Genomic DNA, 16,221 nt, shown 5'->3' with positions numbered 1-16,221 from the left:
TTAATATCGATAATTTTCCACATCCTTAATATGGACCTTAGTATAAATCACAATATTTTTGGGATGTTTCACGATATGACAATATTAAATTTGAGTCTTGCATAACAAGTCATATCATGGAATACAAATCGTCAATTATTCATCGGTAACAACCAAACACATTGCTACAAAATCTTCAACAACCTCTAATACCTGTGCATATGATTAAAGAAGATGTAGTCACCCATGCAATTCCAACTGCTAATGTAAGATCTTTTTTTTATGACTCTTATTGTGTGTATGCATACATGGGGCAAACTGCGCTCTAATTTTGATGGACGGCCACAAAAGTGTGTTCCGTGTGTGTAGAATGTTTATTTACAACTAAGATGAATATAAAGGTGTTTCTCATATTTTTTCCACTCAGAACCTGCACGTCGTCATCGGACAGTGTAAAATATTCCTTCCATCAAAGTTGAAAATATTCTCAAGCCAGAGTCACACACAACCACGCAAGCATGCTAAACTAAGCTAACCCCGCTAGCTTCCATTCACACACTTTGGTCAGCGTTTATCGCCCTTTCAATCTGTTTAGGTCAGGAAGGTATTCTTAAGTGTTTCGAGTGATTTTGTGCCACAATTGAGTGGTCTGCCGAGTAAATACTTCACATGAACGTTCCCTCTTCTCACGATGACAGCAATTGAGTCGTCTTATATATCTGTTGCAGCGCAAAGTCACCAGAAAAATACTACCTATATGTGTCTCCTCGTGAGGAGTCTAGTACCTGTCTCACAGACACCTCAAGACCCATGTAGAATACAGTATTGTACGTATTTTCACTTGTTTTGATTCCAACCATTTTCTTCACCAGTGTCAAGTCCATCCGACTATGAGACCGCTCCAGATGTGATGGAACCTTTAGAAATATGCACCATTAAGACCACCCCGCCAAGGTAGGAGATGGGAGCAGTGTTTCTCAACCTTTACTGAGCCAAGGCACATATTTTACATTACAATGTTGTAATGTTGCATGAATGTTGTATGAATGGTAGCAGCTGGGCGATACGAGTACAAATTCTGCTATCAATCTGATACCAAGTAGATACTGTGCTAGTATAACCCATACTGATACAAACACTTTTACAAAATATAGTAAACCTCGGATATATCGGACTCGGATATATCGGAAATTCGCTCACAACGGACAGATAAAAAAGAACCGATTTTTCTGTAATGCATTTCCAATAAAAATTCATTGCATATATCGGATTTTTTATAACGGATTTCGCCTATTTCGGACAAAATGTCCAGTCCCGTTCCAATGCATTTCCATTAAATTTCCCTCGCATATATCGGATGGCCGCATCGTGGCGCTCCGATTTGCCGAATCGTGACAGGCTGCTATATGACGTCATTTGCAGCGTTTGCAGCGTTGCCTGCGCGTCCAGGTACATTGGAAACATAGTCAAGGAAGTGCCTTTTTATAACGGATAAAATCCGATGTAAAACGGACATTTTCTGGTATACGCATATAACGGATTTCGATTATATTGGACAAAACCAGTGGGAACAATTGAATCCGATATATCCGAGGTTTACTGTATCAAAGTTGCATCCTTTCATTTTTCACAATGTGGCCCTCAGTGGAAAAAGGTTGGACACCCCTGTTATAGATATATATACTCTTATATTTATAATAATAAATACAGTTGTCATTTTGGGACCAATTATGTATGTGAAATTGGATCATCTCTTTGTGCCATGACGCAGTCGTTGGGAATCACCGGATTCAGGTCTCTGTTTGATTTCATTGCAATAATGACCGTCTATTCATTTGGTAAACATCATCCCAGGGAGCTTCCTGAGGCAAGAGACCAAATGCTTCCAACGGACGAAGATTCCCAACCACTTAAAAACCTATTAACGATCAAAGGTGAGCAAGACTGAACAATTCCCTTTCTGTGTGGTATTATTATGATCAGATACCTTCATGCTATTTTGTGTCTGCGACTGACAGGAACCCACGAAAGCCGCATGAGAACACCATCTCCTAAACATCTTCGAGCCCATACACCGTTAGCCAGCACTGTCTCTGGATCCGAGTCTGAAGGGGAAGAAGATCAACGCGAGGTTTGGGATTTTGCTACTTGGATGCTTCAGAGATGTCTAAAAAAAAAAAATAATATGACAAAGGCTGTGATAATAGAAAGTGTTTCCCGAGCTTCGTGGCTGCTGTCCTTTGGTTGTGTCGACCTTGCACAACATCAGCGGAAATCTTAATAAGACCCTCGGTTACACACAACAACTCAAATTCCAGGCTTCACATTGCAGACATTGCAAGCTGAAATAACAAGATACTGATATGAACCGAGATCTCATGTTTACGCCAACGTCGGCCGATTATATCTCTATACCCATAAAAATTTTAAATATTTTTTACACAGGGCACCACTGAAATATTGGCTTGATAAAAAAAAAACATTGTCAGTACAGTATCAATACATGAACATGTAAAAATTGTGACCTTTCTAACAGTGGTACATGTATGTTATACATTTGACCTATATGATCTAAGACCTCTTTATAAATGATACTGACTTCTGGTGAATAAGATTTGGGTTTTTTTGGGGGCGACCATACAGCTCTTTCAAATATTCCCATTTTTCCCTCCAGACATTTGAAATCTATGTGGCTCGAGCAGGTTGCAACCCCAACAGTGGAAGCAAGGACAGCTTTCTCCTGAAGGAGGGTCAATACGTGGAGGTCATGGACTCTGTCCACCCAGACAAATGGCTGGTGAGGACCAAACCCACCAAAACCAACCCTGCTCGCCAGGGATGGGTGTGCCCGGCCTACCTGGAGAAGAAGAGAAAGGTGGGATGAGGATTTGTAACTTAAGTTACAAAAGGGGTGAATTTACTGTTCCGTAGCATGTTAAAACTGGAATATACTCGGAGAGCGCCCTAAACATTTATTTTTGTATAGATTCCTCGACCATGAAAACATGCCATTGAAGGGCGCGAATGACTTAAAGAATGCTAACATTCTGCAATATCTGTGACTTTGTGTGACAACTATTACAATAATAACAATAGCATGCTAACACCCAGCATGATAATGTTTGTATAGTGCCTCCCTCTGAAAGTGCTAAAAATGTTAGTATTGATTGCTAACCTAGGATTATAGCGCTAAGAGTCTGCTTTGGTTCATATTCATGAAAATCGCTAAAAATGCTACTATGTTAATATGCTTGGAATGCTAACATGCTAATGTTGTTATGTTTAAGAGTCTATCCATGAAAATGATAGTATCCTAATGTTAGTATTCATGAAAATCGCTAAAAATGCTACTATGTTAATGTGCTTGGAATGCTAACATGCTAATGTTGTCATGTTTAAGTGTCTATCCATGAAAATGATAGTATCTTTATGTTAGTATTCATGAAAATCGCTAAAAATGCTACTATGTTAATGTGCTTGGAATGCTAACATGCTAATGTTGTCATGTTTAAGAGTCTATCTATGAAAATGATAGTATCCTAATGTTAGTATTCATGAAAATCGCTACAAATGCTACTATGTTAATATGCTTGGAATGCTAACATGCTAATGTTGTCATGTTTAAGAGTCTATCCATGAAAATGATAGTATCCTAATGTTAGTATTCATGAAAATCGCTAAAAATGCTACTATGTTAATATGCTTGGAATGCTAACATGCTAATGTTGTTATGTTTAAGTGTCTATCCATGAAAATGATAGTATCCTAATGTTAGTATTCATGAAAATCGCTACAAATACTACTATGTTAATATGCTTGGAATGCTAACATGCTAATGTTGTCATGTTTAAGTGTCTATCCATGAAAATGATAGTATCCTAATGTTAGTATTCATGAAAATCGCTACAAATGCTACTATGTTAATATGCTTGGAATGCTAACATGCTAATGTTGTTATGTTTAAGAGTCTATCCATGAAAATGATAGTATCCTAATGTTAGTATTCATGAAAATCGCTAAAAATGCTACTATGTTAATATGCTTGGAATGCTAACATGCTAATGTTGTCATGTTTAAGAGTCTATCCATGAAAATGATAGTATCCTAATGTTAGTATTCATGAAAATCGCTAAAAATGCGACTATGTTAATATGCTTGGAATGCTAACATGCTAATGTTGTCATGTTTAAGAGTCTATCCATGAAAATGATAGTATCCTAATGTTAGTATTCATGAAAATCGCTAAAAATGCTACTATGTTAATATGCTTGGAATGCTAACATGCTAATGTTGTCATGTTTAAGTGTCTATCCATGAAAATGATAGTATCCTAATGTTAGTATTCATGAAAATCGCTACAAATGCTACTATGTTAATATGCTTGGAATGCTAACATGCTAATGTTGTTATGTTTAAGAGTCTATCCATGAAAATGATAGTATCCTAATGTTAGTATTCATGAAAATCGCTAAAAATGCTACTATGTTAATATGCTTGGAATGCTAACATGCTAATGTTGTCATGTTTAAGAGTCTATCCATGAAAATGATAGTATCCTAATGTTAGTATTCATGAAAATCGCTACAAATGCTACTATGTTAATATGCTTGGAATGCTAACATGCTAATGTTGTTATGTTTAAGAGTCTATCCATGAAAATGATAGTATCCTAATGTTAGTATTCATGAAAATCGCTACAAATGCTACTATGTTAATATGCTTGGAATGCTAACATGCTAATGTTGTTATGTTTAAGTGTCTATCCATGAAAATGATAGTATCCTAATGTTAGTATTCATGAAAATCGCTACAAATGCTACTATGTTAATATGCTTGGAATGCTAACATGCTAATGTTGTCATGTTTAAGTGTCTATCCATGAAAATGATAGTATCCTAATGTTAGTATTCATGAAAATCGCTACAAATGCTACTATGTTAATATGCTTGGAATGCTAACATGCTAATGTTGTCATGTTTAAGAGTCTATCCATGAAAATGATAGTATCCTAATGTTAGTATTCATGAAAATCGCTACAAATGCTACTATGTTAATATGCTTGGAATGCTAACATGCTAATGTTGTCATGTTTAAGAGTCTATCCATGAAAATGATAGTATCCTAATGTTAGTATTCATGAAAATCCCTAAAAATGTTACTATGTTAATATGCTTGGAATGCTAACATGCTAATGTTGTCATGTTTAAGAGTCTATCCATGAAAATGATAGTATCCTAATGTTAGTATTCATGAAAATCGCTAAAAATGCGACTATGTTAATATGCTTGGAATGCTAACATGCTAATGTTGTCATGTTTAAGAGTCTATCCATGAAAATGATAGTATCCTAATGTTAGTATTCATGAAAATCGCTAAAAATGCTACTATGTTAATATGCTTGGAATGCTAACATGCTAATGTTGTCATGTTTAAGAGTCTATCCATGAAAATGATAGTATCCTAATGTTAGTATTCATGAAAATCGCTAAAAATGCTACTATGTTAATATGCTTGGAATGCTAACATGCTAATGTTGTTATGTTTAAGAGTCTATCCATGAAAATGATAGTATCCTAATGTTAATATTCATGAAAATCGCTAAAAATGCTACTATGTTAATATGCTTGGAATGCTAACATGCTAATGTTGTTATGTTTAAGAGTCTATCCATGAAAATGATAGTATCCTAATGTTAGTATTCATGAAAATCGCTGAAAATGCTACTATGTTAATATGCTTGGAATGCTAACATGCTAATGTTGTCATGTTTAAGTGTCTATCCATGAAAATGATAGTATCCTCATGTTAGTATTCATGAAAATCGCTAAAAATGCTACTATGTTAATATGCTTGGAATGCTAACATTCTAATGTTGTCATGTTGAAGTGTCTATCCATGAAACTGATAGTATCCTCATGTTAGTATTCATGAAAATCGCTAAAAATGCTACTATGTTAATATGCTTGGAATGCTAACATGCTAGTGTTGTCATGTTGAAGTGTCTATCCATGAAAATGATAGTATCCTAATGTTAGTATTCATGAAAATCGCTAAAAATGCTACTATGTTCATATGCTTGGAATGCTAACATGCTAATGTTGTTATGTTTAAGAGTCTATCCATGAAAATGATAGTATCCTAATGTTAGTATTCATGAAAATCACTAAAAATGCTACTATGTTAATATGCTTGGAATGCTAACATGCTAATGTTGTCATGTTTAAGAGTCTATCCATGAAAATGATAGTATCCTAATGTTAGTATTCATGAAAATCGCTAAAAATGCTACTATGTTAATATGCTTGGAATGCTAACATGCTAATGTTGTCATGTTTAAGAGTCTATCCATGAAAATGATAGTATCCTAATGTTAGTATTCATGAAAATCGCTAAAAATGCTACTATGTTAATATGCTTGGAATGCTAACATGCTAATGTTGTTATGTTTAAGAGTCTTTCCATGATGAAATGATAGTATCCTAATGTTAGTATTCATGAAAATCGCTAAAAATGCTACTATGTTAATATGCTTGGAATGCTAACATTCTAATGTTGTTATATTTAAGAGTCTATCCATGAAAATGATAGTATCCTAATGTTAGTATTCATGAAAATCGCTAAAAATGCTACTATGTTAATATGCTTGGAATGCTAACATACTAATGTTGTCATGTTTAAGTGTCTATCCATGAAAATGATAGTATCCTAATGTTAGTATTCATGAAAATCGCTAAAAATGCTACTATGTTAATATGCTTGGAATGCTAACATGCTAATGTTGTTATGTTTAAGAGTCTATCCATGATGAAATGATAGTATCCTAATGTTAGTATTCATGAAAATCGCTAAAAATGCTACTATGTTAAAATGCTTGGAATGCTAACATGCTAATGTTGTTATGTTTAAGTGTCTATCCATGATGAAATGATAGTATCCCAATGTTAGTATTCATGAAAATAGCTAAAAATGCTACTATGTTAATATGCTTGGAATGCTAACATGCTAATGTTGTTATGTTTAAGTGTCTATCCATGATGAAATGATAGTATCCTAATGTTAGTATTCATGAAAATCGCTAAAAATGCTACTATGTTAATATGCTTGGAATGCTAACATGCTAATGTTGTTATGTTTAAGAGTCTTTCCATGATGAAATGATAGTATCCTAATGTTAGTATTCATGAAAATCGCTAAAAATGCTACTATGTTAATATGCTTGGAATGCTAACATGCTAATGTTGTTATGTTTAAGAGTCTATCCATGAAAATGATAGTATCCTAATGTTAGTATTCATGAAAATCGCTAAAAATGCTACTATGTTAATATGCTTGGAATGCTAACATGCTAATGTTGTTATATTTAAGAGTCTATCCATGAAAATGATAGTATCCTAATGTTAGTATTCATGAAAATCGCTACAAATGCTACTATGTTAATATGCTTGGAATGCTAACATGCTAATGTTGTCATGTTTAAGTGTCTATCCATGAAAATGATAGTATCCTAATGTTAGTATTCATGAAAATCGCTAAAAAAGCTACTATGTTAATATACTTGGAATGCTAACATGCTAATGTTGTCATGTTTAAGTGTCTATCCATGATGAAATGATAGTATCCTAATGTTAGTTTGCTAGTAATGCTAACATCAGCATGATAATGCAATGTACCTGGAATGCTAAATGTCCCAAACAATGCTCTCACCATTGTTTTTTTGCCGGGGGGCGTTAAAGCACAATTGCCGAAAATGATTTCACCCTCTTCCGACAATTCCTGAAAATTTCATCCAAATCCATTCAGAACTTTGAAGTTATTTTTAATACAAACAAACAATCAAATATATCACTGTGCTGCGCTTGGTGGAGCTAATAAATGCAGTGCTGTTGTTGTTTAACACAGGAGACCATGACGCAATTCAGGGCACCTCAAGAGGGTCTTGATGAGATTGGTTCCACAGTAGAAGAGTATAGGAGGGCTTTGAGGTCAGTCACATCATTCATTCTCTTACAACACACAAATATGAAATATTGTTGCATCTGGCTTCGAGATAGCAGTTGATAAGTATTGTGTAGCGTGAAGTCAAGTCCAGTAAAAGTGAATGGAGGATGACTAGATGGTTCCGGCAGCTGATTGGTGTCGTTTTCTATCTGTAGCCAACTGATCCAAGGCCTGATTGACGGAGAAGAGGAGTTCGTGAAAGAGATGATGATGTTCATTTCCCATCAGCTGAATCACTTGGACTCTAGTCGTCACGTCCCGATCAACATCCTCAACCAGAAGGACACCATTTTCAGAAACATAAAGGACATTGTCTTTCTCCACGAGAGGTGCGACACAACAGCCACTGCTGGCCAATGGTACAATGGTGCAGACTGGCGTTGACATCACGTGCTGCTGTTTCAGTTCCATTCTTCCCGGGTTGAGGGCGTGCGCTACGGATGACGATTTCGCCATGCATCTGATCAAGCACTCAGAAGATTTTGAAAAGTACATCCACTACATGGTGGGCCAAGCACAAGCAGAGGTCTGTATTGCTGATAAAGTTACCCAACAGTACCTTAAGGTAAACGTATATTCCACATTATTCCGGCTAAATGATAATATTTGTTTTAAGGACATTTCTTGCCGTGTTACAGGAGTTACCGGGATCTGGTAGGCCTGAAGGTCCTGTCATGGATGCCATGACCTTCCTCCAAAGACCAATCGAGAGGATTCAGACATATCAAGCATTACTAAAGGTGATTTTCACAATTTTTATGTTGTTTTGTGTTTGCTTTTGTATCTAAAGTTAAAGCAACGAAAAAATGAAAAATAACCAGGTTACTCATGTTTATAAGCCACACTGGTATTTGAACAACTCTGACACCTCTGGTGCATTCAGGTGCTATCTAGTGTCGTAAATTGGAACTCCGTTTAATCAGGTAGAAAAAGACAAAGTATTTTAAAATATATTGTCCTTTCCAGTTTACATGTCATTTTGATTTAAACAAGAATAACAACAAAAAAATTATTTTGGCTTGAGCACCTTATATTATTATTATATAAATAAATTACAGTAAACCTCGGATATATCGGAAATTCGCTCACAACGGGCAGATAAAAAAAGAACCGATTTTTCTGTAATGCATTTCCAATAAAAATTCATTGCATATATCAGATTTTTAAAACGGATTTCGCCTATTTCGGACAAAATCTCCAGTCCCGTTCCAATGCATTTCCATGAAATTTCCCTGGCATATATCGGATGGCCGCATCGTTATGCTAATCTTGTTGATGTCACTGGCTATTGTCTTTCTCCTGGCTCAAGATTTAGGACAAACATAAAAGTGAGTGACGTCAATAATACTAGCACAGCAGTGAATGAGATCTTAACCTCACTATTGGAAATAACGTAGGCCTGACGGGCGTAACAGGGCCTAGCTTAATTAACAATTTGTTATGCTCAGAGTCCAATAAAGTTAAATTCTCATTACCTTACGTCTCTTTTCATTGCCCAGTCCAGGTACATTGGAAACATAGTCAAGGAAGTGCCTTTTTATAACGGATAAAATCCAATTTACGCATATACCGGATATAAATCCGATATATGCGTAAAACGGACATTTTCCGGTATACGCATATAACGGATTTCGCTTATATCGGACAAAACCGGTGGGAACAATTGAATCCGATATATCCGAGGTTTACGGTATAACATTTGTGGTTTATTTGGTCCCAAAAAAGATGACAATACAAGATCGTTTTGTGACATGGTCAAATAAAAGAGTTTTTTTTCCAGTCATTTTTTTTCAGTCACTTTCATTCCCATCATGGACCATCCAGAGAGAAAGTCAGGTCTGAGTTGGAAAGCCATGATGTGTCAGTTTGGCTTTGAAAGCAGCCGCCAAAAGCAACAACATTACAAAATCACAGTGAATATTATTGATCGTTTTCATTTGACCAAATGTCATCATTTAAAGACTCGTGGGCAGTTTGAAGTCTGCCCTTTCAACGTGTCATCGTGCTCGGCCACATTTCATGCTGTGCCGTCTGACGATGTCATCTTATTTGTTGATTCTACCCCGATCTGACTGAACCTTACATTTGCAGGAGTTCATCAAGAACAAGGCCAAAAGCGGTCAGAGCTGCTGTCTGTTGGAGGACGCCTTCTCCCTGGTGTCCTGTCTGCCGTGGAGGTCGGACAACCTGCACCAGGCCTCCCTCATTGAGAACTACCCTGCCCCTTTGACCGCCCTTGGAGAGCCTGTGCGACAGGTCAGTGCATATTTTTGCATAATCTTAAGGATTATGTGAAAGCTAGCGAGCTAACAAGCTAACCGGTTTGCCTCAAATATATTTCTTATAAACTTAAGAAGCCAAAAAAACGTACCCTTCTACATAGAATGAGAGGAGAACTTTTTTCACTCATCATGTCGGACATGCCATGGCTGATTTCATGATTTGAAGCAGTGTTAAGGTAGTGTAATGTAAGGTAATGTCTCAATGTTTTGTGTCATTACTGCTGCTTAGTGACCAGAATACTACACATGTATTTTAACATGTTTTGACTAATAATCGATACTGGAACCATGGTATTGCGAATACTACATATCACTTGTATTTCAATATGTTTAAAGAAAAATTTTGCCCATCATCCACACTGCCTATGCGGGACGAAAGCTCTAAGAATAGATAAAACCAGGCACCTAAGAATGCACATCACAAGACTCACCTATTTTGCATATAAACCATGCTACAATGACATTGTTTTTATTATAGCTATTAACATTGATACACCGAAGAACTATGTTACTGGCGTAGTGACACATTGCCACACCACAACAGCCAAGCTACTAACCTTTTTCGGTGGAATGGGTGTGTCTCATTACGTACATTCTTAGCTACCTCTTTTTAGCAGTTTGTATATCTTTAGAGCTCACATAAGGATTGTAGATTCATTCATTCATTTTCTACCGCTTTTCCTCACGAGGGTCGCGGGGGTGCTGGAGCCTATCCCAGCTGTCTTTGGGCGAGAGGCGAGGTACACCCTGGACTGGTCGCCAGCCAATCACAGGGCACATATAGACAAACAACCATTCACACTCACATTCATACCTATGGACAATTTGGAGTCGTCAATTAACCTAGCATGTTTTTTGGAATGTGGGAGGAAACCGGAGCAAACTCCACACAGAGATGGCCGAGGGTGGAATTGAACCCTGGTCTCCTAGCTGTGAGGTCTGCGCGCTAACCACTTGACCGCCGTGCCGCCCCAGGATTGTAGATAATGGGCAACATTTTTAAAAAAAAGGGCAGTTTAATAAACAATAGTCAACCACAAAACAGCGATAATTTTATTAATTTCTGATAAAACGTAGTTACCATGTTGGGTAATAGGAGTGTAAAGGCGACTATAGGGTCTAATGTCATGTCCCCAAGGCTCTAATAATGTTCAAAACTTGTATTTAAACAGGTTTCCTACGCTCTAACTACGATTTATAAATAAGGAAGCCTACTTAGCGGGAATTCACGTAGACGAGGGATACTTGAAAAAGTAAGGAAATGCATGTTGCTGTGTTCAAGGGAGCCTTCACAGTGTGGGAGGAAACGCCAGAAATCAATACAACCTCAAGAGGGCACCAGAGACAAGTCTTTCTTTTCAAAGAATGTATTGTCCTCTGCAAACTGAAAAGGGACGCCAGTGAGACCTACACCTTCAAGAACAAAATGAAGGTAATATCTACAACCAAAAACTACAGATGCTCCCACGTGACAGGGTACAAAATATCTTACCGCTTTTTTGGACGTTGCCAGCTGAATGATGTGGTGCTAAAGGAGACAGCAGGAGGCGATGACAAGGCTTGGGGGCTGTGGCACGAGCACAGAGGCTCGGTGCGGAGGTACACGCTGCAGGGCCGCTCACCGCTGGTGAAACTTTCATGGCTCAAAGACCTGAAGGAGCTGCAGCAACGATCCAGCCTGCCGACCAACAGTAGGTCTTCCACTCCTATAGAAGCATACAATAACTTTGCGGTTGGACTCTTGTTCTGAGAGTTTCAGCCAAGAGAAGAATTCAGATTTACCCACAACACAACTTTTTATTCAATGGAACTTCAATGGAACTGGACCCATTTCATGATGCTTTGTTTCTGTCGTTCAACAAGGTCCACCCATTTTTAAATCTTTACTTTCGGACTGCACAACAAAGATGGGACAGACCATCAAACTGAGCTGCAAGGTCACAGGGACACCGCAACCAGCAATCACTTGGCTCAAAGGTCCGTTTTGAATAGTTTTACATCATTCACACAGTGACTCGCTACACAGAAATGTCTATTCTTCTTCTCAGACGGTCTACCCTTGGAAGATGACCCTCGTCACATCATCACGGCAGACCGCTCTGGCACATGCAGCCTCATCCTGGACAGCTTGACCACAGAGGACGCTGGTCAGTACGTGTGCTATGCTAGCAGCGGCGTGGGCAGTGCTGGCTCTCTGGCTACTGTTGTGGTGCAGGGTGAGTCTGAGGAGAGTCATGAGTCATTCTACTTTTCGAAAATCGGAATCGTACAAAAACCCAGGCTTGACTACATGTCAAAAATGACAATCAGGGTTTTATGCTATCGATTCCGATCAAGGGGATTAAATGTCGATTTTTCAATGTACTATGTAGCAAATATAGTAATCGATCCATGTCAATTTCAGACTTAAAATAATGTAAGGCCAACCCTTTTCCAGTTAAACCACACCCACGTCCAGTTTATACCCCTCCCACTACGAGTACAGATATAGTACAGATGGATGAACAGATACTGTACAGATAGTGGTGTACTCGCTCATCCCTAATGAGTACCATTGGCCAGGGCCACCGTTTGACTAGTCCAAGGGCCCCTGGCAAACAGCTAACGCTCATTTGGAGGACAAGACTTAATTAGTGTAATGACACCAATGACACCAAAGTTTTTTTTGTTTTTGTTTTTTTTTTCTCTTATTGATAATTGCTTTAATGACCATGACAGACAGGAGAGAGGGGAGAAACATCTGAGTCTTATAGGAGGGGGTCCATTGTTGTCTACCTCTGTATTGTTGTCATTTTCGTATTTGTTAGCATTAGCATGCATTACTTTAACAACAACAGTGGAGTAGCCCAAGCAATATTTTATTTTATTTTATTTTATTTTATTTTATTTTAGAGAATTATTATTTTTATTTTTAGAGAACATGCAAACTCCACACAGAGATGGCCGAGGGTGGAATTGAACACACTAACCCCCCACTGCCGTGCCGCTTTTATTTTATTTTATTTTATTTTATTTTATTTTATTTTATTTTATTTTATTTTATTTTATTTTATTTTATTTTATTTTATTTTATTTTATTTTATTTTATTTTATTTTATTTTATTTTATTTTATTTTATTTTATTTTAGAGAATTATTATTTTTATTTTTAGAGAACATGCAAACTCCACACAGAGATGGCCGAGGGTGGAATTGAACCCTGGTCTCCTCGCTGTGAGGTCTGCGCGCTAACCACTTGACTGCCGTGCCACCTTTACTTTATTTTATTTTATTTTATTTTATTTTACAGAATTTTTATTTTTATTTTTATTTTTATTTTTATTTTTATTTTTATTTTTATTTTTATTTTTATTTTTATTTTTATTTTTATTTTTATTTTTATTTTATTTTATTTTATTTTATTTTATTTATTTATTTTTTTTTTTTATTTATTTTTTTATTTTTATTTTTTTTTTTATTTTTATTTTTATTTTTATTTTTATTTTTATTTTTATTTTTATTTTTATTTTTATTTTTATTTTTATTTTTATTTTTATTTTTATTTTTATTTTTATTTTTATTTTTATTTTTATTTTTATTTTTATTTTTATTTTTATTTTTATTTTTATTTTTATTTTTGACACCAAAGTTAATCCTGAATATACTTCCCCATGGGACAAAAACAAGCTCCAAACTAACCGCATGGATGGTTTGTTTTAAAAACAAAATGTCACTGTGGTAAAAAGTACAAAGAGGCAGACAATTCTGGCTCGCTAGCTCTTTAGCTTCAGTTGTGAGCAGCTAGGCAATGCATGTAAAGAAAGATGTCAAATATATATCAAAGTACTTCAATTTGTCTTATGGCAGCTCCACCCAGATTTGTCAGTCGGTTGGAAAGTTGTTGTCTGATGGAGAATGAAGACATGCAGTTTACCTGTTCTACTCGTACCACTCCTTTACCAAGAATCAGGTCAGTATGACACCACTTTCCAGTCATTCTAGTAATTTCCTACTAATACTACTGTGTACTCACCAGCCACAGTACTAGGTACATTACCCAAATAGTTATGCTATATAAATGTTGTACAGTACAGGTAATACTGTATGTGTATACAGACTTTGACAAGTGACTACACCCATCACATTTCACCAACCATAGAAATACTCAAAGCAATGTACTGTACTCTACTCTACTGTACTCTACTCTACTGTGCTCCAGTGTTTTTCAACCTTTTTTGAGCCACGGCACGTTTTTTACATTGGAAAAATCTTGTGGCACACCACTAACCAAAAATGTTCCAAAATGTCACCACGACCTCACACGTGCATCAATAAGTCTATGGGAGGAACAAGGTAGGTGTTGCCACACGGACCAATATTACATTGCTCTGCCAGTCTTTACACCACAGACACTCCACAGTAGCCATGTTTTTACATCACCACTTTTTCTCTTTCCCAATGACCTTTCGGGAAACAATGGTATCCATGGAAAGGAATATTCCAATCTCCTGTCTCCATGCGGCGTGAAAATCAAACAGAATAGTCAATAGGGCATGCCCAGTAAAACGTAAACATCAACATCACGTGATACCGACTTCCCCGAGTTATTCTTTCACTTGTTGGAATAACTCCGTATTGCCAGTTTTTCGTCTGTCCAGTCTTGAAATTTAGTTTGAATCAAAAACAAACTTTGCTTAGTCCAGTGCCGATTGCTGGCCTCCATTTTTAAAAGTGAAGAACCTCTGGATCTGCGTGTTACGTCATATCTGAGCATGCGCTGAAAGAACGCACCCGGGATCAATTTAAACAGGAAAAGATCAAATTCAATCTTGCTAATATTTTATAATTAAACTCAGGACATGTTTTATATAGATATATATTTTCTTTTTTAATAAAACTGCACTTGTGAATAAAGTATAGAAGGGTTTAGATTCTGTTCCACAGATGGCGCTAATGCATACGAAAGCTGCTTGCCAACCGCCAATAAACAACAGAAGAAGAAAAACACCACGAAGAAGAAGGCACCCTGACAAATTTCCGTTTGAGCGGGTACAAGATACCTCAATCGGATTGGTTAAAGGAATATTCCATCCCTGTTCAATTCTTTCCGTTTGAGCAAATAAACCAAAGTGAATTGGAATATTTGGGTCCATGTATACTATTGACATAATGGCTATTGATATAATATTTGCAAATGATTATTAATAAATGTTAATTATAAAAAGTGATATTGGATAATTCCTCACGGCACACCTGACGGTTTCTCAAGGTACACTAGTGTGCCGCGGCACAGTGGTTGAAAATCACTGCTGTACTCTACTGTACTCTACTCTACTCTACTGTACCATAGAGCAGTGATTCCCAACCGCTGTGTCGTGTCACAGTACAATTAATTTACCTTTATACCAGTGAAGCATACTGGTAAAACAATGAAATGCTACTACGTTCATGGAACAAAAGAGAAGTTCGGAAGCCTACCTGATGCTCCAGATCTGACGGATATCCTTTTTAAAAGACTTGAGATATAATATTTTACTGTATTATAATAAGTGTTTAACAAAGACATGAAAAAAAATGTACCTTTTTATTTTGGCAACTTTTTTTGGGCATCCTGTTTGACTCCCCTGGTAGACTTCTTAGAAGCCTGGCTAACTTCCTAGAATCGCCTGGTAGCCCCGCTAACTTCTTAGAAGCTCGGCTAACTTCTTGCTAGCCCAGCTAACTTCCCAGTGGCCTGGCTCTTTTCCTGGAAGCTCCCGGTAGGTTACCTTTTTGGTAATGGGGCTAAATTCCTTGAACTTTCTGGAAGCCTGGCTACCTCCCCTATAGCCCGGCTAACTTCATGGAACCTCATTGTAGCTTTTCTTGGTAGCCCGGCTAACTTTTTGTTAGCGTGGCTACTAACTCCCTAGAAGCCTGGCTAACTTCCTAGAATCGCCTGGTAGCCACGCTAATTTCTTAGAAGCTCGGCTAACTTCTTGCTA

General features: G+C 36.8%; 1 protein-coding gene across 8 annotated transcripts in view; it reads left to right on the top strand.

Moving 5' to 3' along the window:
* obscna (obscurin, cytoskeletal calmodulin and titin-interacting RhoGEF a) overlaps positions 1–16,221 on the top strand; it is an 88,161-nt gene that overhangs the window by 48,379 nt on the left and 23,561 nt on the right. For 6 of the 8 annotated variants that reach the window (XM_058074403.1, XM_058074409.1, XM_058074408.1 and 3 more), the window contains 14 exons: positions 852–933; positions 1,834–1,913; positions 1,998–2,110; positions 2,654–2,854; positions 7,879–7,961; positions 8,133–8,306; positions 8,383–8,542; positions 8,616–8,717; positions 10,069–10,233; positions 11,542–11,691; positions 11,773–11,950; positions 12,123–12,236; positions 12,308–12,475; positions 14,105–14,207. In XM_058074403.1, the coding sequence (XP_057930386.1) occupies positions 852–933; positions 1,834–1,913; positions 1,998–2,110; positions 2,654–2,854; positions 7,879–7,961; positions 8,133–8,306; positions 8,383–8,542; positions 8,616–8,717; positions 10,069–10,233; positions 11,542–11,691; positions 11,773–11,950; positions 12,123–12,236; positions 12,308–12,475; positions 14,105–14,207 (1,873 nt within the window). The remainder of the gene's footprint in view (positions 1–851; positions 934–1,833; positions 1,914–1,997; positions 2,111–2,653; positions 2,855–7,878; positions 7,962–8,132; positions 8,307–8,382; positions 8,543–8,615; positions 8,718–10,068; positions 10,234–11,541; positions 11,692–11,772; positions 11,951–12,122; positions 12,237–12,307; positions 12,476–14,104; positions 14,208–16,221) is intronic. The other 2 variants (XM_058074406.1, XM_058074407.1) reach the window with 2 other exon arrangements.

The sequence above is a fragment of the Doryrhamphus excisus genome, chromosome 5 (genome assembly GCF_030265055.1).
Source record: "Doryrhamphus excisus isolate RoL2022-K1 chromosome 5, RoL_Dexc_1.0, whole genome shotgun sequence".
Taxonomy (NCBI): Eukaryota; Metazoa; Chordata; class Actinopteri; order Syngnathiformes; family Syngnathidae; genus Doryrhamphus; species Doryrhamphus excisus.
Note: the sequence above shows the minus strand (reverse complement) of the source record. Positions and strands in the feature narration are given on the sequence as shown.